The sequence below is a fragment of the Alligator mississippiensis genome, chromosome 13 (genome assembly GCF_030867095.1).
Source record: "Alligator mississippiensis isolate rAllMis1 chromosome 13, rAllMis1, whole genome shotgun sequence".
Classification (NCBI taxonomy): Eukaryota; Metazoa; Chordata; order Crocodylia; family Alligatoridae; genus Alligator; species Alligator mississippiensis.
In genome coordinates, this window is record NC_081836.1 from 39,298,384 (window position 1) to 39,324,345 (window position 25,962).

General features: G+C 44.3%; 1 protein-coding gene across 3 annotated transcripts in view; it reads right to left on the reverse strand.

Moving 5' to 3' along the window:
- The window catches only part of LOC102557779 (uncharacterized), a 188,748-nt gene that overhangs the window by 103,021 nt on the left and 59,765 nt on the right, over positions 1 to 25,962 (reverse strand). For all 3 annotated transcript variants that reach the window (XM_059716459.1, XM_019494721.2, XM_059716460.1), the window contains exons 14-23: positions 22,345 to 22,503; positions 19,748 to 19,866; positions 18,425 to 18,706; positions 14,617 to 14,772; positions 13,932 to 14,116; positions 10,508 to 10,690; positions 6,394 to 6,485; positions 6,007 to 6,176; positions 1,822 to 1,981; positions 1,530 to 1,609 (exon numbers count right to left, since the gene is read on the reverse strand). In XM_059716459.1, coding sequence (XP_059572442.1) covers positions 1,530 to 1,609; positions 1,822 to 1,981; positions 6,007 to 6,176; positions 6,394 to 6,485; positions 10,508 to 10,690; positions 13,932 to 14,116; positions 14,617 to 14,772; positions 18,425 to 18,706; positions 19,748 to 19,866; positions 22,345 to 22,503 — 1,586 coding nt within the window. The remainder of the gene's footprint in view (positions 1 to 1,529; positions 1,610 to 1,821; positions 1,982 to 6,006; positions 6,177 to 6,393; positions 6,486 to 10,507; positions 10,691 to 13,931; positions 14,117 to 14,616; positions 14,773 to 18,424; positions 18,707 to 19,747; positions 19,867 to 22,344; positions 22,504 to 25,962) is intronic.

Sequence of the window (25,962 nt, forward strand, 5' to 3'; positions counted from 1 at the left end):
TTCCCACAACTCATTATATATATATATTTTATAAAGAGTATACTACTTGGGACATTCCTGTCTCCACAGAGTTCATACAAGTGACCAGCTGAATCTGGGCTCAGACACTGGGCTCATTCTGGCCAGTTCTGTAGGGCCAGAATACAACTTTGCTTTGTAAGACTGCACAGCTTCAAAAGAGAGCCAGCTGCAAAGAAATCAGTTCACAATGCATTCATCTGGAATCATGTTCAAGTTAAAAAAATCCCAGGCCAAACCTCATTCTAAAATCCCAGGCCAAGGCTCCAAGCCTGAATAAAGAATAGGAATGGGTGGGCAAGGGGATGCCTGCAATCACTCAGCACAGTTCCAGGGGTTTGCCTGCTAGATTCTACTTAAAGAATCAGGCTCTCAAAATAATAACACTGGGAACTACATTCAGCACAAAGTCACATCCCATAAGACACTGCTGATAACTCTGCATAAACTGGCAGCCACTGGGGAGTAGCAGGGTAGTACAAGCTCTAACTCTGAACCATGTTAATGAGGGTGGCCAGAAGAGGTCAGCATTAGAACACCATAGTGTGAGCGTACGCTATCAGTCAGCCCTAGAGCTGGCACAATTTAACCTAGCTACAGCAATTTAATGTAGAAGGCTCTGTACTCCATTATCACTCCTCCAACTATCTGTAACCATTAAAGCCTGGCTCTCTCCTTAATATCTGGGAAAGCATGAGGGATTAGAATATACATTCACATACTGAATCAAAGCCTGCTGAAGTCTATAGGAATCCATCCTTCTGACTTCAGTTGACTTTGGAAAAGGTCTGTATTATTTTAATCAAGAAATGTGAATGATACAACAGTACTTTAAATAATAAGTTGGAACCTGTCTTAAAGTTATTCCTTTGCAGAGATTAAACCAGTGATGCTCAACCTTTTTGCCTGATAGGTAGTATCCACGGGCCAGATTGGTAGTGTCCAGTCCATCTCCAGGTGAGATCCGACTTCTGCTCCCAATCCAGCTGCACAGAGGGTCATGGGGGATAGCTCAGCTCCAATCTGGCTCTAAGAAGGGAAGGGGGCTTGATGTGGCCCCAACCCAGCCCCCTGGAAGGGGAAGGGGGCATAGGCTAACACCAACCAATCCAGACAGAGGGAAGGGGTCACGGCCAGCTGTAGGGCTTGGGATTTGGGAGTTTGGCCGCAGGAGACTGTGACTGTATTAACTTGCCACTGCTTCCCTGCTGCCAAATATCCTGACCTGTGGGGAGTTCTGTGGGTCAGATGCCATGGCTCCATAGGCCACATCTGGCCTGTGGGCCAGAGATTGACCACCCCTGGATTAAACAATTTAGTGATGATTTACCACTATGTGGATCTGTAAAAAAAAAACAAAACAAAAAACAACCCTAATTATTTCTTGTTGTCACACAATTCAGTACATGTATATTTCAGTACAGTACATTGTCCTTCCAGAGGGATATTTTTTATCTTTCCTCTATTTATATATTCATTTGCATATTGACATTTTGGGTCTGAAGACCTACCTTAATGTAATATACATCTTGATCATCTAGTATCAACTCCAGGTGTCCAATTCGTGAATTCTTAGAGAGCTCAATTTTTCCTTAGAGAAAAATACAGGCACTTATGTTTTTGGTTGCATATGCAGTTACAATAAAATTTCACTTTTACCATGTCTTGTATAAAAAATATATCCCAACACGCTGTTTAAAACTGCAACATAATGTTAACAATGCCATAGTTAAACAGTAAATAATAGCAGAACACTCCTGACTGACACTACCTGAAGATCTGTCTCTTAACTGAAACACCTACCATCCATTTGGATTTTTTTCTTTGGTTGTATGAATTGAATTCGGAATTTCTTCTGTGGAACATTAAAATTTAGCTCAATACCAACATCCCGTTTCAGGTCTGACTTTGGAGTCCCAAAAAAGAAATGAAGGACAGCTTCATTTGGCATCCAAGAATCTTCCTAGGAAAAAATGAAAATGACTTTTGCATGTGGTATTGCATACAAAATTAAATCTGACACACGGAATCACTCCATAGCTTCATTGCTATGCTGAGAACTCAAATCTGCTTCTCTAACTCCTCTATAAAACATTCCATTTCTCATCCCCAAGTCATTTGAAGTTTATTTATTTTTTCATTCCAAGTGTTTAACTCTCACACACGTTACCAAAGCAAGAGGCTGAATCTTCTATCCTGTGTCCAGTGCTAGATTGGGAATTTTCATCTGAACGCCTGAACAGTTCACAATAGAATGAACACCTCTTACAAAAACACTGAGCCCTGCCAAAATTTGGGGGCAGTTGGATATAAGGTCCTTGTTAAGATCTAAACTTTTCAGCTCAGGCTTAATTCACTTAAGCCTTTTCTGTTACTTTAATTAAGACTCTTAATAGTCTATATTTTCCTAACAAAATCAATGGCTGTCATTGATCAGGACAGATTTGGGCATTAGAATATTGAAATTTTGATTCATAAACAAATTTGAGAAAAAAATATCAGAAATTCTGCTGAAAAAAAGTGGGAGGCAATAGTCAATATTTGGTTTCTAATGCTAAGCTGTGTAATTCAGTAATAAATCCATGACTAACTGAAAAAAATCAAAGGGCAGTCCAAAAGAAGCTATACTGTCTATGGCTGTGCCAGTAAGTTTAGGCTGTCTCTGCATTTAAGTCCAGCTCAAGGTCTGAAAGTCCCAATCCATAGTATTTACCCATTAAAATCTTCACAGTGCCATAGGTCACAAATGCCAAATGGCTTTGCTAATATTTTATCAACCTGGAGGAGCAGAGGTTGTACAAAGAAAGACTGCAGGAGGCACAAAGAAGTTAACCTACATGCACATAGTTTAAATCCTAGTTGCCATTGCAGAACATCTATAAATAGTTCTCTTAATAAAAAGTCAAGTTATTTTTAAAAGCATGGAGTCCTCTTATGATCTTAGAGTTTGGTATACGAAACAAACAGTACATCCTATTTTCCCTGAGTTCCTCTTGGCTGCCAATCATTTCCTGTTGGGGGGGGGGGGGGTGTGATTTAGGCACATCTTTGACATGAGGTAATTTCAACTCAGAAGTGTTCTTCCATCCTTTTGGTTGCTCTTACCCTTGATCACTTTATTGTTCCTTCATTTCATTAAATATGGATGGTTAAGTTTTCCTGGTTTTGTCCACATGAGGCCACTTCTAACCAGATTTACATCTTCCAAATACAATGTGTCTACTAGGAAAACACACGTATGAAGCAATTTCCTGAAGTCCATGTTTCATTTGTAAAAAAATCAGCAATAAGCTAGGGGTCCAGGTTTTCAATTTGCCAAAGAAAAATGTGCCAAAATATGGATTTTCTCCTTTAAAGGGTTTCCCCTTACAGGCTAGTGGAGTTCCAGCCTGCAAGGGCTGGGTGGAGCAGAACATGGGGGGCCACATGCATATGTGCATGCACATATGCACATGGCATCCAGGCAGTGTGGTGGAGAGTAGGTCCTGCAGCTCTCTCCAGGTAAGTCTGGGGGGGGAAGTGGGAAATGGGGGATAGGCGACATTAGGAGGCTGAGGGGGCACAGGCAACATGTGGGGGGCACAGACAACGTGGCAGGGGGAGGAGAGCATGTTCCCCTCTAAGATTACTGTATCCGCAGTGGGGCACAGGGCTGCAGACTGGATGAACCAGCTCTAGGTAGGCCCTGCCTCCGCGGCCCAGCAGATGGGACCTGTCGCAGGAGGGAGTGCCGCACCACCATGGCCAAAGTCAGGTGCCCCCTGCCTGCCCAGAAGCAGCAGCAGCAAGGGGCACAACTCTGCACCGCCACCACGCCTCACCATGGCAGCCATGGTGGTGCGGCACTCCCTCCCATGCCAGGCCTTGCCTGCTGGGCTGCAGCAGTGGCAACTGCCAGTCCAGCCCAGCTGTAGCCCCGTGCCCTGCTGTAGGTGCAGAAATCTGGGAGGTACGTGTCCCCCAACCCCTCTCAATACATGTTGCCTGTGCCGACACCACCCCCCCCCCCTTGCCCACACACCCACCCCCTTCCTCGCACACTGGGATGGGGAGGGAAAGGGGTTGTGGGTCAGGAGTGAAGGGCCAGGAGGTTGCGGATAAGGAGTGAGGGGCATTGGCAAGGCTGAGAAGGCTGTGGGTTGGGAGTGAGAGGCAACGGCATGGGAAGGGGCAGGGGCAGGGGCAGGGTACTGGCATATCAGTGCCACAAAGCAGTAGGAGCCACAGCCACAGCTGGACCCATGTCTTGGTGAGTGAAGGAGAAAGGGGGAGCTCTGATTTTTCATGATAAAAAAAAAAAAATTAAAAAAAACCCCCAAAACACCAAAATATATAGGTATTTAGAATTTATTTTATTATAATAATAGAGTCACTGCTAGGCTTCCAAATTGCTTTAAAATTGTAAATATATCAATAAAACATTGTGTTCAACTGATACCTACATATATAGTGGTATTTGATTTTAATCACAGAAAACATGGAGTTTGAGGCTTTTAATCAGAGAATTTAGGATTTTTAAATACAGAAAACCAAGATCCCTGTTGATAACCTTGCATTTCAAAATAGGACCTAGAAAACTGTCCTTGGAAAAAAGAGAAATCTTTGTCATCTCTCCCAAAGGGCAATAAACCTTCATTTTAGGCTTTGTATATGCAAAAGGGCTAAATCAAGTTAAAAAATAATCTAGTTCAGTTGGTGCATACCCCTAAAGGTATATTCACTTGAGTCTATTTAACTCCTACTTAAAATTAATTTAGCTTTGAAAGAAAAAAGCTTTCTTTATCAAGTATCAATCTGGTAAAAGTGTCCCTATTAAGGGTTACTACTGATTTAACCAGATTTAGTTATAAATCTGTTTTACACTTTGAAAGTATAGATCAGGTATCAGTAAGAGGCACCAGTTCAGCCATTCTGGGTTCTACTCCAAGCTCTTGCCCAGGCCACACAAGAAGACTGACTACTACTTAACCTTTCTGTGTCCTGCCTTTTAAGTAAGTATACTAATATTTAGCCACCACAAATAGTTTCCCACACCACTTTTTCCTTTCTAAGCAGGCCTGAATTCCTAGATCAGTGGTCCCCAAATTGGAGTTTGTGACCTTTTTTGGGAACATGAGCCCTACATATATTCAATTGTTCTGGATGAGCTTGGTCCAAAAGTAGGGTTGACCAGAGTTTGGGTCACAAACTTCAGAGTGATGAAATGGCTTATGATTGAGAACTACTGCTCGAGACTGATAACCAATTGGACATACAACATACTTTAACACTGCTATACACTACAAAGTAAAGCAATGATTCTCAACCTTTTGAGACTCAAGGGGTGCCTATACATGAGCATGGAGGCTGCTCCAATGCACTGTAATTACAGCACGTTGGAGCAGACTCAATTAATTGAGTCTGCTGGAACGTGGTCATTATCGTGCTCCAGCCAGTCTCTGCATCTCATGTATCAGTTTCCCCGTGCTTCAAAATGGTGGCAGGGGCGCTCGAACTAAAGCTTGTTGAATGAGCCTTAGTTCACGTGCCCTTGCTGCCATTTTAAAATGTAGGGATGCTGATACACGAGATGTTGCAGCACTTTAATTAGAGCAGCTCTCAGAGACACTCTAATTAAAGTGCTGCCGTCCCCCTTCCCCACCCGCCACCCCTGAAGCACATGTAAAAGTGCCCAAGGCATCCCTCAGAAAATGTCAGCTCTTTGTTTTCACTGCATTTTTGACTACGGAAAAATAATAGAGCAATTCTTATGCTGCAAAGTGCTTAGAAAGACTACAACAGGTCAGAAATTTTTAGCACTATGGACTATTTGAAAATCTCTGGGATTACTTTGTTTGCATACCATACAGTGCTAACATTATGCAATACCCCATGGCATCCCAGTAAGGATCAAGGCACCCCAGGGTTGAGGCATCCTGGCTGAGAATCACTGGTCTAAGGAAATTAACTCATTTACCATATACAGCGTAAATGATGATGTAACTGTACCTGAGAAACATAATTATAAGCTGCTTCCATCAGGTACTGCCGAAGACCTCTATCTTGCTTTGTTAATGTTACAGATGCTTTCATGGGCCCAGAAAGTGGGAAAGGCAAACTACTGGTTGAGTCAGGGTAAGACATTTCAGAACACAATTGCCAGCCAATAATCTTGGATACTGGTGGAACACAACAGCATTGCATTCAATTAGAACAGAATGAACAAAAAAAAATACCAGCTATCAGATAAACATTGCAAGCAGGTAGCCTATTTTGAAGTAATGTGCTGAGAAAGAAATTCTCTGTTGCATAAAACTTTTGCTGTAGGCTCTGGTTCAGATTTCCCTACATGTTAATTTAATTAAAAAATGACAAATGCTATACCAACAGACCTACCTTCCTCACTTGTGCAGGATTTGCTTTCTACTCGGTCTTGGAAACCATCAATATTTTCCATTCCATCAGCTGTTGTGAGGTAAATTTTAGAGCTATAATAAAGAAATGCATATAGACCTTTATTTTATCACAGCTGTAAATGTTACACAAAAATGTATTGGCTTGTCTTTAATTCAGTGTCATTTTCTCCTAGGTGTAAAATATAAAAAAGCTCAAGTTCTTCTGGGATCAAGAAGGTATTTGTATTCAGAGAAGCAGCAAGTCATTTTGCAGAAGACCAACACAAAAGCTTATACGTTGCTTATGCGGTCAAAATAAGTCTTGAAAGGGACTTAATTGGTACATAAGCTGCGTATTAGCAGTCTAAATTTGCCTGCAAGAGATGCAGAACAATCCTTACTCTAATTTAGATGTAGACCCCACACAGAGGGCCTAATGCTCTCAGGACTCATTTCAGTGCAACTCTAGTAGTGTAACTGAAGAGGGGGTGACCAGGACAGCAGCCCAGTCACTGCCTTTGTAGGAGTGTGCAAAAAATAGCCACCACTGCAACAACAATTCATTGTCCCAGTGCAATCAGCAGGATGGCAGCCCATGCTGCCCTGGGCATTTGTGCCTGCCTCAGGCACAGAGTTGCCCTGCTGCACCTCTGTGCAACACTACTGCCTTCAGGAGAGGAGAGAAAGTGCATTACCTGTAGAGAAGGCAGCTGCTGTCACAAGCAAAAAGGAGAGAAATATAATAGTGAAGAAAAAAAATGTAAACAGAACTGGGGAATTTAAAAGCAGTAAATTCACAACTGACAACAATAATTCGGGCCTAAGCCATCCTCTGACAAGAAGAGCAGGGTTTCTTGCTTCTATTTGCTGACTGACTTGAAGACAAGTGGTGCTATGTAGAGTTACCATCCACTTGGTCTTAATCCCAATCCACACAGCAAGTTTCCCATTCAAAACCAGAGAGAACACAAATCCACAAAGGAGAATTCTATGCATGGGGAAAAGTAGAGGGGGAGATGCTGAGAACTAGATAAAACTGCAACTAGTTCACCCTAATTTAAGGTAACTCCATTCATTTCTGAACCTCCATGCTTTCTTTTTAAATGTAGTTTTGGTTCTTGCCATGAGACCAGAATGATTCTTTGTAACATGACAGGGAATACAGGCTCTGGCTTGGATGAAAGGGTTTATAAAGTTGAAACAGTCATGACACATGAACAGGGATCCTGCTTTTCTCTGTTTAAAAATAAAAAATTCTCTGATAAAAAGAAAAAATTATTGTAGATTCTCTGATTAAAACCCCCAAAATCCATCACTCCCCACCCAGAGCTCCCCTCACCCATTGGTGCCCCCAACTCCGCACCTGCAGCCTCCTGGCCCTGCCAGAAGGGCTGTGTGAAATTTCAATGGGTGTTTCATTTCAAAGCTATTTCGACTCGTTTTGAGCTCAAAACAGTGAAATTGAAATGAAACAAAAGGCTTCGAAACAGCTGCGAAACAAAATGAGGACACTTGAAACATTTTGAAACTTTTGAAATGTTTTGAGTTTCAAAGCAGGCTTGCTTGCAGCTAAGCATAAACTCAGGAGAGGGAGGGACAAGGGGGGTGAGGAGAACTGCTCTGATATTGACATCTAGCTACTGGTTTGATGCCCCAGCTCTCTGATCGCTTCCCCCAGCTCTTCCTGGGGGGCGCAGGCTCCTGATCTGCTTGTGGGGTTTCAGCAGGCTGCTGCTGCAGGCTGCTGAAACCCAGCACACAGATCCAGGGGCCCGTGCCCCCTGGGAAGAGCTGGGGGAATGATCAGAGAGCTGGGGAATCAACCCATGGGTTGCAGAGGCCCTGGCAGGAGGGCAGCAGGGTGGGGAACCCCAAGCCTGTAGTGGGCAGTGCACACCTGCCCTGTGCACAGATTTGGGGGGCACGTGCTTCTCATGCCCCTCCCCCCCGAGTGCATGCAGCAGCGAGGAGCCAGGTCTCCCCCCTCCCCCACCCATTAACCACTCACATCCCTGTCCCACTCCCTATCTGGGCCCTGCAGCCACATGTTCTGGCCCCAGGCATTGCTCAGGCTGGACAGTAGCCCCACCCCTGCTCAACTCCCTCCCTCCCTCACTATGGGGGCCTCCCCACAACTTACCAGTGGGAGCTGCTCTCCAGGCTGCCTGGGTGCTACGTGTATGTGCCGATGACACCCCCTGCCTGACAGCCCTACTCCTGCTCCCACCAGCCCCTTGCAGGCTGGAACTCTGCCAACCTCCAAGGAGAAACCCATCATTTCCCATGTTTTTCTCCTTAAAAGGAGAAAATCTGGGTTTTACCGCATTTTTCCATGGTGAATAAAAAACCTGGATCCCTGCACGTGACATAGATTGAATTCTATTGTACAGTAATTATTTAAGATCTTATTTAAGTAAGATTGCTGAAGTTTATTCCAAGATGTAAATGCTAGGTGCTGAGGGAAGGAAAGGTTATGTGTATTTGGCACTAGCTGTCCTCCTTTAATGTTCATTATTTTTGCACTACACTGAAAATTAACTTGCAGACAAGCTACAGATTGGCCTCTAAACCACAGAATCTAAACTGAGCTTCCTAAGTTTTCTTCCTTAGCAGAAAAAGCACCGGAACTTTCCTTTTTCCTTTCCTTATTGCTCTTATCAGGGTGAAGATAGAACAGATGTGGCTTCCCCACACAGGATAGGAAAGGATGAGTGAAACGAGGCAGGGGATATCCAATTTGGCCTAGGCAGGTGTTCAGGGACTGGCCTCCCCCACAAAAGACTATGCAATCTTCCATCAAACCTTACCATTCTCTATAGACCTCCAAGACAACACAGCCAGTTTACTTAACCTGCAGTGCCAGGTCCATGATGTGGACCTATGCACCTATAGGAAGAAAAATTACTCCCAAGCTATTATCAGAAAAATATCTAAATCCCAACCACAGTTAAATCCAAAGCTATAAGTCATAACAAGAGTGGCAAACAAGACTTAATAAATGCAGAAAATGCATTGGGTCCAAAATACAGGCCAATAAACTTGAAGTATATAACTCAACACAGCCTCTAACTTATTTAATTGGTAGAATACAGAGAGAAAATTGCTTGATTTTGGCTTTCATTCTTTCAAAAATTAATGAGATGTCATCCATCTTAGCTTTCAGAAACAAAATTAAACCAGTAACCTGCTCATGGTCTTAAAAGGAGAGAGTACTTTAAATGCTAATTCTACCACCTTGAGCTCACAACTGGTCTGCCTGCACATCACAGAGTATAGCAAAAGGTACAAAAGCAAGACACAGATACAAAACCAACAATCCGTATGCTGTAAACCTTTCATAAATCTGCCATAACTTCCAAGTGGCCAGAGCATGTGGCTTATGATATGTCATCATATCCAGCTATGTTTCTGATCAAAGAATTTTCCAATGGACTATCAAATCTGAAGGTTGGAAGAAAACAAAAAAAGCCTGGATATACAAACTAAAAAGCCCAGCTTTCATTAGCACAAACACTTCATCTGTTTAAAATCTGAAATTTGTTGAGGCACCATTTCATGAAGCATCCTTTACCCAATATATTCAGGAATATAAGCAGACACTTGCTAGAAGAGTACATGCACAACTCAGATAATTATGATCTATCAAATTATGCTACTTATTTTTATACTTAAAGTTTTTTAAATCTGCAGGAATATATCTGTTTTTGCTGCACTAGCATAATTCCCTGATACACAGAAGCTTCAGTGAAAGAAAGAGGAAAAATATTTTGGGGGATAGCAGCAGTTCATTAGTGTCATAACTCTAAAAAATCCTGTACAGGAAAGTTATCAAGCTAGTATTGCATTCTGATAGTAACATGGACAAATTTCTAGTGAAGCAATATAATCATACCTGTGTAATTCCAGCTGCTTTTATTTTTGGCTGGCAGCTTTCTACTGCCATCTAAGTTAGACTGCAACTGTGTTTACTGCTAAAGTATATTCATAGTATCTATAAGAGAAAACTTAATTCAGATGTAAGCTATTGCACTGCTTACAACACTTCTAGCTAGATTCTGATTCTGCAATGGGATCACTGTTAGTTTTTTCTGGAAGATGTACTCATTTGGTCTTACCTGAAATCAATTATTTCCATGGATTCTTCAGGGGTGTTCAAAAATGCTTTAAGTTCTTGTCCTTTTTTTACCTGGATTCCTCCATCCAGGCTGGTTGATGTCTTCACACCAGTTACCCAGGCCAAGCCAGTTTTTCCCAGAATCCCCACAGTTCCCATTTGGGTAGAAATCTGGATAAATGCACTGCCGAAGAATGCCAAAATAAACAAACAACAACAAACCACAGTTTCCTTTGAAAAATACCGTTTTTGTTGCCAAGATCATTATCTAAAGGACAGGCTTCTTCTTCCCTGTAACAAATATCTCCTTTTTGATACCACATGCTTTTTACTGTTAACTTTAAAATTAGAGTGGATGTTCAGTCCTATTAAGCAACTGAAAATATTCCAAACATATGAACATACAGTTTTAGTATGAGACACAGCTATCTGTACAAGCTGAAATAGTAGCTGGACACAAATCTGCGCTTTACCAGCAGGTCTCGAGAGAAAGCAAAATGACTGGACTCAGTTATCTAGGGTAAAAAGTTCTCTACATATGATATAGCAAAGGTAAAGGAAACAAGTAAAAAACACCTCTCTATGTCTAGGACAGAGACAGGTAAGAATATACAGGGCATCATATATCTCCACTGACACCAGTTAAACATCGAACTAATATTTCTGTTTTCAAATGTTTGCAAAATATCTTAAAAATCTTGCAAAACATAATGTGATGTGTACCAGCATTCAGGAATAAGTCAGCATACAGTTTTACTGAGTAGTCTCAGAAGAAGGATGAAATACTTGGGTTTACCACATTTTATTCCTAGCAGAAGGATTTTGTAGACTTGCTAGAGTTCTATATCCAGCACACACAAAAAATGCAGGACAAAAAAAACAAAAACAAAAAACAGCGCAAAGAAAAAATATTTGTATGAACATCTGTTTTCAGGAAGCTCTTTGGAAGAACTGTTGGATAATGGATGAATTATGTGAAAATGCAAGACAAATACCAGAGGTATACAACTTGGATTCAGATTAGACCTTCTCTCCTGAGTTAATAGGGTGGCAGGAAAAACAGAGAGAAGGAATATTTTTGGTTTAATTATCCTAATGCAAAAGTCTCATACAATTAAAAAATACATAAACTATGCCCTATACTACAGTCCCCGTAGCTAGGGACATTACACATAAACCAGTTTAAGTGATCAGAAACTGGTTTCAACCTGTAACAGAACAGAAGTTCAGTGCATAAAAGCCAGTTTCAAACTGGCCAAAACCAGTTTGAGATGAACCTGGCTGAATGCAGTATCAGACTTAACTGATTGGGCTCAAACTGGCTTATGCTGTCTGTCCCAGACTCCTTCCTAGTTTACCTTAAACCAGAGTCCCCCAGCATCCCAGCATGCTCACTGGGCTGGGCTCTCTGCTCAAGCCCTGCAGAGCTGACCCCACCTTTCAACCCCAGCAGGTCAACGCTGCCACAGACTGCACCGGGTGAGCGGTGGTGCCAGGGCTTGGAGGGGGGTCATCACCACCCAAACCTCCCTAGCATTGCCACCGCTTGTCTCCAGCTGCTTTCCCTTCCCCACCCCCACCTACAGCATGCCTCCCTCACTAGAAACAGGCCCATGCTCCAGGATACTGTAACAGGGACTCTTGCCCCCATGATGGTCGCTCCCCCTTTACTGCTCCAGGGGCGGGGGCACAGCCAGATCCTGGCCAGCAGGGCCCCCTTAGGCAGGAGGCCAGGTGTGGGGTTATCCCCCTCTCTGCCCCCAGGGGACTGCAGTGGGGTCTGTCAACCCCGACTGCCACTGATCACAGGGAGCAAGCAGGAAGATAAGCCCTGGATACTGGAAGAAGGGGAAAATAACCCCCATCCCTGCCCCCCACCTAAGAGGCCCTCCAAGCTAGGCTCTGTCCGTGCCCCAACTCCTGGAGGGTGGGGCAGACAAAGCTGCCGCAGACAAGTGGTGACGGTGGTGCTGGGGGGAGGGAGGAGGTGATAGCTCCCTCTGAACTCCAGTATCACCACCTACCCCATGTGGTCTGTGGCAGCTCTGACCCCTGCTTGCACCCCTCTGACCAGCAAGAGGCTGCTTCAGGGGCAGGGCGATAATTCCCCCCTCTCTTTGGCATCTGGCAGGGTGGAATAAGTGGTGGCAGTGGCAGTCAGGGCGAGCTGACTGTGCTGCAGTCTCCCGGGGTCAGAGGGGGTGGAGGGAGTAATAACTCCGCTTCCTGCCCTCCCCCAGGAGCCATACCAGCCAGCGTTTTGCTATGTCCCCAGCCCCACCACTGCAGCTGCCTCCCAGCACAGCTTCCGTGCAGCTGTGGGATGCTCTAGTGCCCCCCCCCCGGCTCCTGGCCTGAGCCATTGCAGGCATGTGCCAGCATTTCCTCAGTCCTGACAGAATTTCTTTGCAGTTGCAAACTGATTCAATCTAGGCAGGTTAGACTAACCTGCAAAGATTGAATCAATTCAGGCTCCATCTTTTTGAATTTCCATCCTTAGCCTTTGAGACTGGAGACCCCATTCTCCAGCACCATTTAGAGAAGGTTTGGGCAAAATAAGGCCTGTGGGCCAGATGCAGCCTACAGAAGAACTCTGTCCAGCCCACAGTAGGGTCCCTTGGTCCTGTCTGGCCCAGGCACCATATGGCCTGTGGCGTGTCCCACTGCCCCCAGGTGCACAGAAGAGCTGGGGTACTTTTGCAGCTGAACTCCATTTCCTGGCAGCCATGGTAGTGGCAGCTCCTTCCAGCTGCTGCCACCACTACCAGCCCTAGTCCCATTGAGCCCAGCTGGGACCCGTGCCTGCAAGGTCTGTGCCCCAGGCTGAACACACAGCCCTGGCCCATCCCACACAGGGGGTCAGGTTCCCTGCAGTGCTGCTCCATACCCACCCAGCCATGATGAGCGGTGGTGGTGCTAGCCGAGCAAAAGCTGCTGCTGGGGGCAAGGAAAAAGCAGACCTGGCCACTTTCCCTCGCTGCTGCCAGGCCCTTCTCACTGCGGCTACCCGGAGCTGATGCCAGGGCTGCCCTGTGGCTCCACTGCACAGAGAATGAACAGCCTTATAAAATCCAAAGGAAAGTTATCTGTACAACAGAAAAAACAACTCATGAGATCACCCACCTGCAAGCCTGTAGGAAGTGCCTTACAGATACTCTAACTAGGATGACTAAAGAACATGGCTGACAAAGAGGCAGCAAGAAAGGTTTTAAAATCAAACAGTCAGGAAAGAGAACATAGCAACATATAGCACAACGGTGATCATGGAAGGAAATCTCCAAGGATTTACTAATTGATCAACTCTGCTGCTCCATATGGAATTTGTACCCAAAACATCCCCACATCTCCTTGCTGTCAGAAATGTGTGGAAGTAAGAAACATGCACCTGAATTAAACAGATCTGCTCTCTATTAACCAAAGCATACCTTGGCTTGATATATCCATTAATGAAAAAATTTGATCGGTGCTTGAAATCCACATCCCCTTTGATTTTTACATTGATTGCTGCAGAGGCATTTAAAACCAGCTGAACTGGAAAACCTGAAATTGCTGGGAAGAGCAGTTTTTCAGTGGCCAAACTCAGTCTTTTATTAAACGGGATCTCTTGACCCTATGGTAAATAAAACAACATAGGAATTGCTATCAGGAAGTCAGCCTACAAGAATTTTTCCAGACTTAGGCTTGGGATGAAACCATTCACTGTAGATTTTCCAGAGCATTCCCTTTCCTTGGCAGGGCTTTTTCACCGAGCTGAATTTGGAAGTGGAGAAGCCAGCCCATCTCTAGAAAAGGCACCAATACAGCTAGACCACATCCTGTGCGAGTTCAAAAACTATGCGTTATTTTGCTCTGAAATATGAACTATTTCATACCAGGAGACCAAGATAAGAATAATTAAGACTAGGACAAATTCTGTTCATAGCAGCCCTGATATATCCCTGTTTGCTGCTATTCAAAGCATAATGTGTCCTACCTAGTTTAAATCATATACATTTCCTAAGTCCTAGGGTTTCTGAAAAATGCTCTGTTGGTTTGATATAAAAGAATAATAGGCTGTGATCCTCACAGCTCAAAGCACCCACTTTCAAATGGTAAAATAGTCCTTTTTACCTTTAGAAGCTTGACAGCTAGTTCCGCCAGGTTCAGGGAATAATGCTTCACTTTCTTCCTTATATCTTCACAGTCCAAAAAGCTGAGTTCATTTCCAAAGATCTTCATGCTCAGTTCACATTTCAACTCCTTCTTTCGTCCCAGCCGATCAGTGAACTGACATGGAGTGGTACAAAGATGCTTAGAAGGAGGAGATATTTATACCAAATACCTTTTAAACCCACATCAAACAGATTTGCAGTACAGTTCATATTATTAATCGGAGGCATATGGAGGTAGGAAGATTGCATCTTATCCCTCCATAAAGGTTCCAAGCCTACATCACACCCTGGTTAGCAGGCATGCAGCATCCTGTATGGCATCACATTGGCTCCAACTCACATATTGACCATCTGGCTTCCAGCCAGGAGCAAGTTTCATTCGTTTCCAACTGAAATGACTAAGATAATGGAAGAACAGGACTCCTCTCCTAAAACACTGAGGCTCACTGAATCAGCTACAAACAATGCTATGGGGGGTTGGAAAATTTGGGACAACACAGCCCCCAAGCCCTGCTGGAATACTTTTTTTTATTATTTCCACTGTGAATAAAGCTTACACTTTCCACAGTAGCGCTATTTGCCACTCCAACTTGCTAGTCTTTGCTAATTGCCATATCAATTTCAGCATACCCCTGCCCCCAAACACAGCCATTTCCCCAAATAAATGTACTAAGAAAATGCTAAGTGTCAATCTACTTGGGGAATATGGTTCCTTACTGCTGTGAAAATCTGTTTGATGTTTCTCCTCAACACTCTGAAGATGTTCATGTATAGTACAGTATTTCTAATAGAACTGATTAAACTGATTTGTTTAACATTGTTTCTCCCGTGTTTTGTCAAAATTTGAAAATTTTCAACAACTTTTCAATGTCCTGAAATTTTTGTGAATTACTTTTTTGGGAATGGGAGGTTATTTATTTCTTTGTTTTAAGATTTTTTTTAACCTTTTGCTTCCTTTACCTTAGTTGCTGCAGGTTCTTACAGCTTTCAATTTGTAATCCTTAGCAGTGGAAAGAAAGGCCTCTGTCATGCAAGCATTCACATGCACACTAAATCTTAAACATGTGGCAGTCACCATCAATTTTAGTAGCACTAGTTCATCCTTAAAATTAAGCACTTGAATAAATGAATGTTTGACCTAAGTCTGTCTTAAATAAAACACAGTCAATTATGATAATAAAAAACAATAACTTTACCACTATATCCACACCAAACCTCACAATAGGTGTGAAGTTTCTTAATGAACACTGCCTGCTATAGGCTATGATGCAGATTAGCATATAACCATATTCTGTGCTGTCTATCAAGGTGTTATACCACACCTGTTTTAAGAACTCGTTCCAAGTCACTTCCCCTTGGAAAGGGGAACTCGAAATAAAACTACACATCAGTGCTTTCAGCCAGTCTTCCAACCTACTCGCCAATTTTGCCTGGAAGATAACTTACTGCAAAATGTCTTCAGTTCATTGGTCAGTGAAGAAAAAAAGAGATGCTACTGCAGCTCAGAGAGCGCACACAACCACATGCATAATGAAAAGCAACAGGGCACTTCTCATAAGCTCAATATTAAGGGCCTGCTCATGTCCTAAATGAAGTCAGTGGACAAAAAGGGCATTTATACATGTGCTGTAGGAGGGCCAGGGGGGTGCTTTTAATTAGAGTGGCTCCGAGAAAGTGCCTGGAGCATCACATGTATCAGTGTCCCTGCACTGAAAAATGGTAGCGGGGCACTTTAAAGCTCCCTGAAAGAGCTTCAGTTAAAGCACCCCTGCCACCATTTTTCAGCACGGGGATGCTGATGCATGTGACACTGGAGTCTGCTGGATTGCAGTAATTACCATGCTTCAGCAGACTCAATTAATCGAGTCTGCTCCAACATGCTGTAATTACAGTGCATCTAGCAGCCTCTATGCATGTGTATAGGCACCCAAAAAAAATCAATAGGAACAAGATGAGGGGCAAGCAGGAGGAACTTTGCCTTCTGATTGCAGGGAAAAATCCAGACTTAGTGGGGTTCACAGAAACCTCGTGGAATCCTACCCGTGACTGGGTGGTGGGCATTCAGGGATACACACTATATAGAAGGGACAGGACAGGGAAGAAATGAAGGGGTGTGTGTGGGGCGGGGGGGTCACCCTCTATGTCAAAGAGCAACTCACATCGTCAAGAATTAGCCTTGGGGTGGAGGAAGGTCAGACAGAGGCACTATGGGTCAAACTTGAAGGGGGGCAAGGAGAAAGGGATCTTACGGCGGGTGTCTATTATAGACCACCCTGCCAAGGGGTTGAGATGGACCAGGATTTCTCAGTACAGCTTACGGAGGCAGTTGGGTCTAGGGATGTTGTCATGGGGGACCTAAACTACCCAGATATCTGCTGGGAGGAGCAGTCAGCCAGGTCTGACCATTCGCATAGGTTCCTAGCTGAAATACAAGACCTCCACCTTATCCAGGAGGTGCACAGCCCCACTAGGGGAGATGCCTTGCTGAACCTGGTCTTGGCCACTGGGGATGACCTAGTGAGGGGACTGCAGGTCCTTGACCACCTGGGTGACAGTGATCATTGCCTGCTGGAATTCACCATCCAGCGCAGGGTGTTGAGGGCTTATACCAAGACTAAAGCCCCTGACTTCAGCAGGGCCAACTTCAATGAACTTAGGAGATCAGTGGGGGAGGCACTGAGGGCCCAAAAGGTAGAGGAGATGGGAATCCGTGAGGGATGGTCGTACCTTAAGGGGGCGATCCTCCAGGCTCAGTGTGTGACAATCCCTGAGAGAAAGAAGGGGGGTAAGAGTGCTCTGAAACCCCCATGGCTCAGCAAAGACATTCAAGAATGCCTGAGGGCCAAAAGGGAGGCATACACCCGGTGGAAGAGAGGGGCTATCACCAAGGAGGAATACTCCTCCTTGGCCTGTGAGTGTAGGTTGGCCATTAGGAAGGCCAAGTCGAAGGTGGAGCTCAGGCTAGTGACCAGGATTAAGGACAACAAAAAGTCCTTCTTCAAATACATTGGGAGTAAGAAGCGGGCACCAGGTAATGTAGGGCCCCTGTTAGACTCAAATGGTAATCTTGTGGCTATGCCAGACGAGAAAGCCGAAATCTTTAACAAGTTCTTTGCCTCTGTTTTCTTGGACAGGGAACAGGACAGCTCTCCCACCACAGGTAGGGGCAATCTTGAGGATAGCATTGCCAGGCCTCGGGTCTGTGCAGAAGTAGTTGGGGATCTTCTGAAAGGGCTGGATGTTTTCAAATCTGCGGGCCCTGATGCCCTCCACCCACGGGTGTTGAGGGAGCTGGTGGGGGTCATTGCTGTGCTCCTGGCCCGGCTGTACAAGTGATCGTGGTCCACGGGCCAGGTGCCCAGAGATTGGAAACTAGCTAATGTGGTCCCCCCGTCTATAAGAAAGGGAGGAAGGAGGACCCAGAAAACTATAGGCCCATAAGCCTCACATAGGTCTTGGGGAAAATCCTTGAAGGAATCATTAAGGAGCACATCTGTGAGGGGCTAGCAGGGGAGATCATGCCCAGAGGAAATCAACATAGGTTCATCAAAGGCAGGTCCTGCCAGACCAACCCGATGGCCTTTTATGACCAGGTAACTAAATCCCTGGATGATGGTGTCACCGTGGATGTAGTCTTTCTGGACTTTAAGAAGGCCTTTAACACTGTCTCTCACGCCATTCTCATTAATAAACTGAGCGACTGTGGCATTGATGCCTACACAGTTCGGATGGGATCACCCACTAAGGTGATGAAGATGATCACTTACCTTTTTCACTAATTCACTCATCTTATTATACTTTCCACCTGGGCAACTCTGCTTTGCTTTACTTAACTTGGATTTTCCAGCCTTAGTCACAAGACGTTCTCCAGCACTGTATTTCTTTGAAGTCAATTTCTTCTGCTTGGCTTTTCTAGATATTTCCACAGGAATTTCTGATTTGGGATTTCTTTCGTCAGTATTTGAAAACAAGTATTCACTGAAAGAAGTAGATTGTTGGCCAAATATCATCTGTATGAGATCTTCTGCATTCTCTAACCGTACACCAAGCTGAGGAAACACATGCTTCATTTAAAACACTACAAAGAGATGGCTACAGATATGCACATACTCAGGAAATAGAAATTTAACTGACAACATGGATCTAAAGTGACAAAAATTAGTACTCAGGCTCTAATAGGAACAAAGAATTAGCCATACAAGGTCAGAGTGTGGTCCATCAAATTCAAGCCTCACTCGGGTAGTATCCAATGTTAGACACTTTTTAGTATTAACTCCCATGATACAACTACCTTACTATATCAGGCAGTATATTGAAGAAATATTCCTTTTTCAATCTGGAAGTAGTCCATTGAAAGCATGGAATGTGAATACTGGCTACTTCCAATTTCGTAAGTGACAACTAGTAGCTCTGATTATAAAATGATGTGTCCTTTTATCTATAGCACAGAATAATTTCAAGTTTGGTTCCATTTGCCAACTTAACTTGAAATCTGAAAATTCAGCTGAATTGTTTCCTTCACATGCATCTTCATTGGCACTAAAGATTCTACAAACCTAACATACATCTCTGAAAACTCCAGTAACTGAGGGCACAATTTAAAGACAATATGTTGCTTAAGAGTCACCCCTTTGTAATAAATCCATCACAAGATGTCAGCACAGACTTAACGCTGGGACTTCAGCATCAAAAACACAGTGTTCTTCCCCTTAAATTAAAAGACTAATTATGCTGGAGTCAAATCCTGCTTCCACTATAGTTGTGGAAAGATTTCCATTGACTTTAATTGGAGTTGGATGGGCCTTAGAAACTTTTATCTAATGAACCAGGTACATAAGAGGAACAGGGTTCATTTAGGTTGCATGTCACATTAATACAGGGGAAACGGTTATAAATTTCAGTACAAAATCAGCCTGTAGAATAAAAGATTTTTTTCCTATCCTTGCATGAAGGGTCAGAAGGATAAAATATTCAATAACCTCAGGAAAAAAGCAAAGCTTTATTAAGAAATTGGTTCTTGGAAGTAGAAATGGTTTATCTTTGTTTCAATACTCTAGGCTTCCCCTGAATGGGAGGAAAACCAGACTTACCTCTAGAAGATTTATAGCCCGCCCCATAGTGTATATGGTCAAGTTTGTCATTATGGATTGTGGAATAAAAGATGCAGGAGAAAAGACCAGTGATGCCTCCATATTGGCACCTGCAGCTCCTGCAATACAAATATCAGCTATCAGGCCATTTGGAGAGCAAATTTTCTCATTTACTTCTCAAGTACAATTGTTCTCCAGAATGTTGCTGTTCTGTCCTTTACAGAGGAGAACATTCAGTCAATAAGGGCATCCTTTGCTGAGCTTTTCCTACAGTAAAAGATGTATGGATAGTGCCAGATGCAAAACTTCTGGATAACATAAAGGAAGAGCACTTACAATGCATGGCTTAGGTCCCAGAGGACCCCATCTATTAGAGCTTCACTAAGCATACCTAACTTGCATCAACAGCACTGAATTCAGCTCACAAATAAAGAGGGAGGGGCAGTAGTGCTACTGACACTACCTTTTCCCTAATATCCTAGCACAGGGGTTGTCAACCAGGGGTACATGTACCCCCGGGGATACTTGGAAGAGCCCTAGGGGGTACATGTGGGCAGGCAGGGATGGAGCACCACTACCCCACACCTCCACCTCCCAGAAGTGGGCCCAGGGAAAGGGGAGGGAGGGCGAGGGCAGCAGCTCTGTGTCCAGTTGCGCACCCCTCGCCCCCCCTCGCTCCGTGTCTGGCCACCAGGGGTACACTTACTAAAAAAGGTTGAAAACCCCTGTCCTAGCAGTTAGAACAAAGCAGCCAGAACAGAAACCTGGGTTCCTTCTCTCTCTTGACTACTTCCTTGGACTGTTCACATATTTTACATTGGGCTGTCATTGGTTAAAAATAGAAAATACCATATTTATTCAAATCTAAGTTGACCCTGAATTTAAAAAGACCCCCCAATAATAAGAGTCTATACATGGAAAATTAATAACTGTTATAATTTTCCAAATATAGATTCTAATTATTGGAGGGTCATCATCTTTAATTCATCTCTCCCACCACTGCAGGGGGGCAGACAGTGGGGAGGCAGGAAATATAGGGAGGTCAAGCAGGTTTCCCCTTGTGCCCATCTCCCTGTCACCTCTGCCCCCTGCCTGCCCCCCCTGCAGCCTTGGGTCCCTCCTCCTCCCCCCTCCCCGCCCTGTCAAGCCTCTGTTCTTCCCCTTCCCCCCAGCATATGCTCCATGCTGGTGGGTACCATCCCCTTTTTAGTCTGGATCACTGAGCATGGCCCCAGGCCAGCCTTATCGCAGCTGTGTGGGCTGTACACCATTGCTATGGGCTAGCCAGGGGCTGTGCTCAGTGTCCCAGGCTGCAGCATGCATAGAGCCTGCTAGCATGGAAAAAAGGTAAGTGGAGGAAGGAGAGGGGCATGCTGGGGAGCAGAGGTTGTAGAGGGGAGATAGTGGGTGCAGAGGCAGTGGGAGGAGAGGAGAAGGCAGGCAGCTGCTGTGGTTATGGCCCTGACCCCAGGTAGGGCTGGAACCTAAGCCAAAGCAGCTGGCTGCTCCCCCCCCCCATGCAATTTAAAATAAGAGACCACACACACACACACACACACACACACACACACACACACACGTTAAAATGGGGGGAAAAAAAACTCATCCTAGAATCAAGGAAATAAGGTAACACTGGCAGCAGGGACCAGAACACTATCCATAACTTGGCTGCAATGGCTGTCCACCAAAGTGATTGTCAAATCAAAAGAATTTGTGGCAGGCAGGAAAATTAAGTTCATTGAGCTAATTTCTTTTCACATACATTTATGGCACACTGTAGAGTTCAGTGGACTTCCTCCTGATTTATATCAACATAAGTAAGAAAGAATCATGGTCCTGATTCTGATGCATTTTGAGGTTCTATTAATTCACAATTTAAAATATTCTATGAAAAAAGGAAGAGGTGAAGGAATAGAAAAGCCACAGGGGTTTAACCCACAGGCCTGCTGCACAGCATCCAATTCTATAGCTCAACACAGGAGCACAGAATGACAGGAAAGTAGGGCTGGAAGGGATCTCACAAGGTTATCTAGTCAAGCCTCCAACTCAAGGCAGGATGATCCCCACCTAACCATCCCAGCCAAGTCTAACCTGCTTTTGAAAATTTCTAAGGATGGAGCTTATACAACTTCGCTAGGTCACCTGTTCCAATACCAGATCATCTGCATATTCAGAAAGTTCTTCCTAATCTCCAGTCTAAATTTCCCCTGCTGCAGCTTGAGGCTGCTGTTCCTAGTTCTGTTCCCAAAAGCCACAGAAAAAAGCCCATCTCCATCCTCTCTATAATCACCCTTCAGGTATTTGAAGACTTATGAACTCTCTCTGCCCATCCCCCCAGTCTACTCTTCTCCAAGCTAAATAACCCTAATTCTTTCAGCCTTTCCTCATAAGTCTCATCTCCCAGGTCTCTGATAATTTTTGTTGTCCTGCATTGGACTCTTCCCAAAATGTCCATGTCCTTGAAGTGTGAGGCCCAAAACAGATGGTGTTACCAGTGCTGAACACAGAAGAATTGATTCACTTGATTTGCAAGTGACAGTCCCGTTAATACAACCCAGGATTCTGTTGGCTTTTTTTTGCAAGAAGAGCACACATACCCGAATGGAAAGTGACATCTGAATATGAGGAATATTTCCACGTTTCCCAGTCAAACTCTTTGCTATGAATGTCATCAGGAATGGAATCACGGAGGTATTCTTTCAGTGGGTCGTCTGTCTCCAGGAGTTGAGAGAGATGACTCCAGACAAAAGAACCCACTGAAACAAAGAAAAATTTCTGTAAATCAGAGAAGTAAAAATTGTCCGGGCCAGATTTTTCACTTTACACCTGTGTAAATCAAAATCACTCTCCTGGCTGAGTGAAATTAATTCCAACTTTATACACTTTTATGTAACTGAGATCAGAATCTAGCTCACTAGTTAATCTCATCAGTGGCAAAGGTATTTAAAACTCAGTCCTAGAGCATCCTAACATATCACAGAAAGGACAGATTTTATCTGCAGTTACACTGTTGCCAGTTATTAATTTACCAATTGGTCTAATTAAGTGAATAGCTTTTAAAGTTAAGCAACCTCATTATTTGCAGTATGCAAGGGATTTTCTGAACTAAGTGCATCTGGCATGCTGACCAGTTATAGCAGTGTGGCCCTAATGATATATTGTAGATTTCCATTAGTACAACAAAGCAGATTCTCTGTTAATTCACAGTGAAGACTGTCCATTATGTAATAACACATATACAAATTTACATTTAAAGAACAGCCCTGTTGCAAAGTCAAGTATTCAGAAGGTCAGAATGCAACCTTAATTTAATTTAGTCCCTTCATGTTGTGTGAATGTTTTTCTTCGTGGCTTTCCCCATCACAGGATAGGAAGCTAATAGCATGGTCCAGAATAGAGCCTAGCTGCCCTACATCCCAGTCCAGTTCCCCTCACTTTCTTTTGATCCAAGTAGTTTTAATTTAACTTTCAACATTTCCTTTAAAAAAAAACAACAAAAAAAAAGAAATTATTTCATGTAAAAACATACTGATGGTCATCAGAAAAACTAGTCATTAGGTCATCATGCATTCTATGCCTAACTTTGACATGTAGTCTAGTGGTTACAAACAACATAGACAAGATCTGAGATCTGGTAGTTATTCTGAAAGGCAAATCCAGCTACCAATGCTGCACTGTTTCCCATATCCTGTGTAGACAGTATTCTCATTTCCCAGCTGTGCAGACATACTAGAGAGCTTTGCCAGTCTGGTGGTTGAGGGGTGCTGAGGGCAGATGGACTGTGCAAGGAATTTACCTGCTAGCCTAGCAAGCTTGACTAAGCATACGCAAGTAGAGATTTTTCAGACTCTCACAACTCATCCAAAACTGGAGGTTGTTACAACCCAAGGGTGTGATTTTTGTTTGTGTGTGCTTCGGCACTGCTAAATTATTTCCCGCCACTCGTAGCTTTCTTTGCAGGGTGCATTTCTAGGTTGCAAAAAGAGAAATGCACGCTGCAAGGATTTCCCACCATTTGTATTCAAATTTGTGCCCCACTATTGGCCAGTTCTAAATTATTCCTATGTGGCGGCTAGCGATTGGCTTGCTAGCCGTATAAGAGGCTTGAGCGGTTTCCGCCCAAGTTGGAGGACTCCACAACCATCTGGAGGAGAACTTCACGTCTCATGAAGATCTCTAAGCGCTGCGGAGCCTATCGGACCCAGCCTGTATCTCAAGAAGGCGATAGGGGTCTGATCAACCTCTCGCCTCTCCCCGTTGCCGCCTGATCCCTCGACGTACCCTTCCCTGCACGCAAGTTCCACGGAGCCTAGCAAACTATGTGCGAGTGAATCCAGAGCTCTACCCGGGTTCGAGTCCTGCAGGTTTATCTTCCCGGCGCCGAAACCCCATTGCAATGTACCCTCATGTTCTGCAGGTTCGAGTTTTGTTTTGTTTTGTAACTGCAACTCAAGCAAGTTTTCCTGCCTGCACCATCTTCAGTGTAAGTAAAATAATCTTAAATCAACCACTAAGCGTCCGTGCCTAATTCTAGCATGCCGCCTGCCTTCCCTGACCCAGCGTGTTGGGGCTGCTGGCCACAGCCCGCCGCGCGAAAAAAGGGCCTCGGACCGCTCCCGGCCCGCACAGAGGTATTTTCATAGGGACAGGAAAAAGCAACTCTGATCTTTAGACTGGGGTAGAACTTCAAGCCCCTTCTTAAAATAAGGGAGGCACTAAAAATCTTCAAAAATGGCTTGGAAAAAAAACCAACCTAACTCTCACAATACTATTAACCTGTTCTCTGTCTCAGTTTTGAAAATGACTGAATCATTTTGGGGGAATTGTACAGAAGGCAGGAAGAAGGGAAAAAAAAAAAAATCAGCCTAGGGCAGAAAACAAACCTAGAAACTTTTATGGTAAGCAGCTAAATTTTGGCAAAGTTGCATGCAGTTGAGAACAGAGCCTTCTAAAGGCAAATGATAGGCAGCCTTAAATATAAGCATCACTGGGTGCATCTACATGTGCTAGCATCATGGAGCAGTAAACTCTGGCACACATCATGCCAGAGTTTATTGCTCCCAGGCACCATATTTACACATGCGCCTGGGACCACAGCACGTTGAGTCAGGGTGGAGTATCCCCAGCTGACAGGGAGCCTCGAGGGGGGGGCGGGCAGGGGTGTCAGTCTGCTAGCCTGGGGCTGCTCTGACCCAGCTCAATGTGCTGTGGAGGAGCTGGCTGGGGCACATGGGTGCTTCAATGCAGGGCTAACTGACAGGCAGTCCCCACACTGAAGCTCCCTTATGCCCCAGACAGCCCCATCAACATCTACCCATGCATTGCTGTGCAGTAAATAACACCACCACAGGATAATACTTGTATTTACAAGTACTAACCTATGGTGGAGTTTATTAGTTAACTGCAGGGGCGGGCAATTATTTTGGGCAGAGGGCCGCTTACTACGTTTTGGCAAGCCATTGAGGGCCGCATGACAGGCAGCCCAGGGCAGATAAATATTAATTTTCTAAATTTTTTAGGGGCCCTGCGGGCTGTATAGAATGGCCTGGCGGGTTGCATCCAGCCCCCAGGCTGCATTTTGCCCACCCCTGGTTTACTGTAACCTCATAGGGCTGTACGTATAGATAGAGACTCTACTGAGGAGATAATTCACCTCTGCAGTATATGTCTCATGGAGACATGCTCACTACCACTTTTACCAATAATGCCACCTAAGCAAACACCTGGAATGAGAACTTCCCTCTAGGTTTACAATTCCACCTGCAATCTTATGTCCATCCTACAAGGAAACTGGCAATAAAAGCCTTTGTCACATGGTAAATAAAGCATTTCACTACTGAGCCTGTAACTGTTTTTGAAACTCCCAGCCACCGTGCATCAACTGTAAATAAGACAACCTGAGTTGTAGTATCTAAAACAATTGTATTCTTCATAAAACGGTTTGGTTTTCTGGTACCTTGTTCAGAATCAAATACATAAAAAACTCCAACATAAGTTTTGGAAGTGTACTTGGTAGCTGTGTTGATCTGAGATAAGAAGACTGTGGTGGGGCCACTCTCAGGGACCAGAAGCACCAGGGACAGACCCTGACATTCCTGGTGGAGGACTCAGGGATCCTGGCCCCGCTCAAAACTTACCGGAGAGGCAGGACAGGAACAGGAAGAAGCCGCGTGAGTTGGCGTTGCGCCGCCTTTTCAAGCGACTGTCAATCAAGC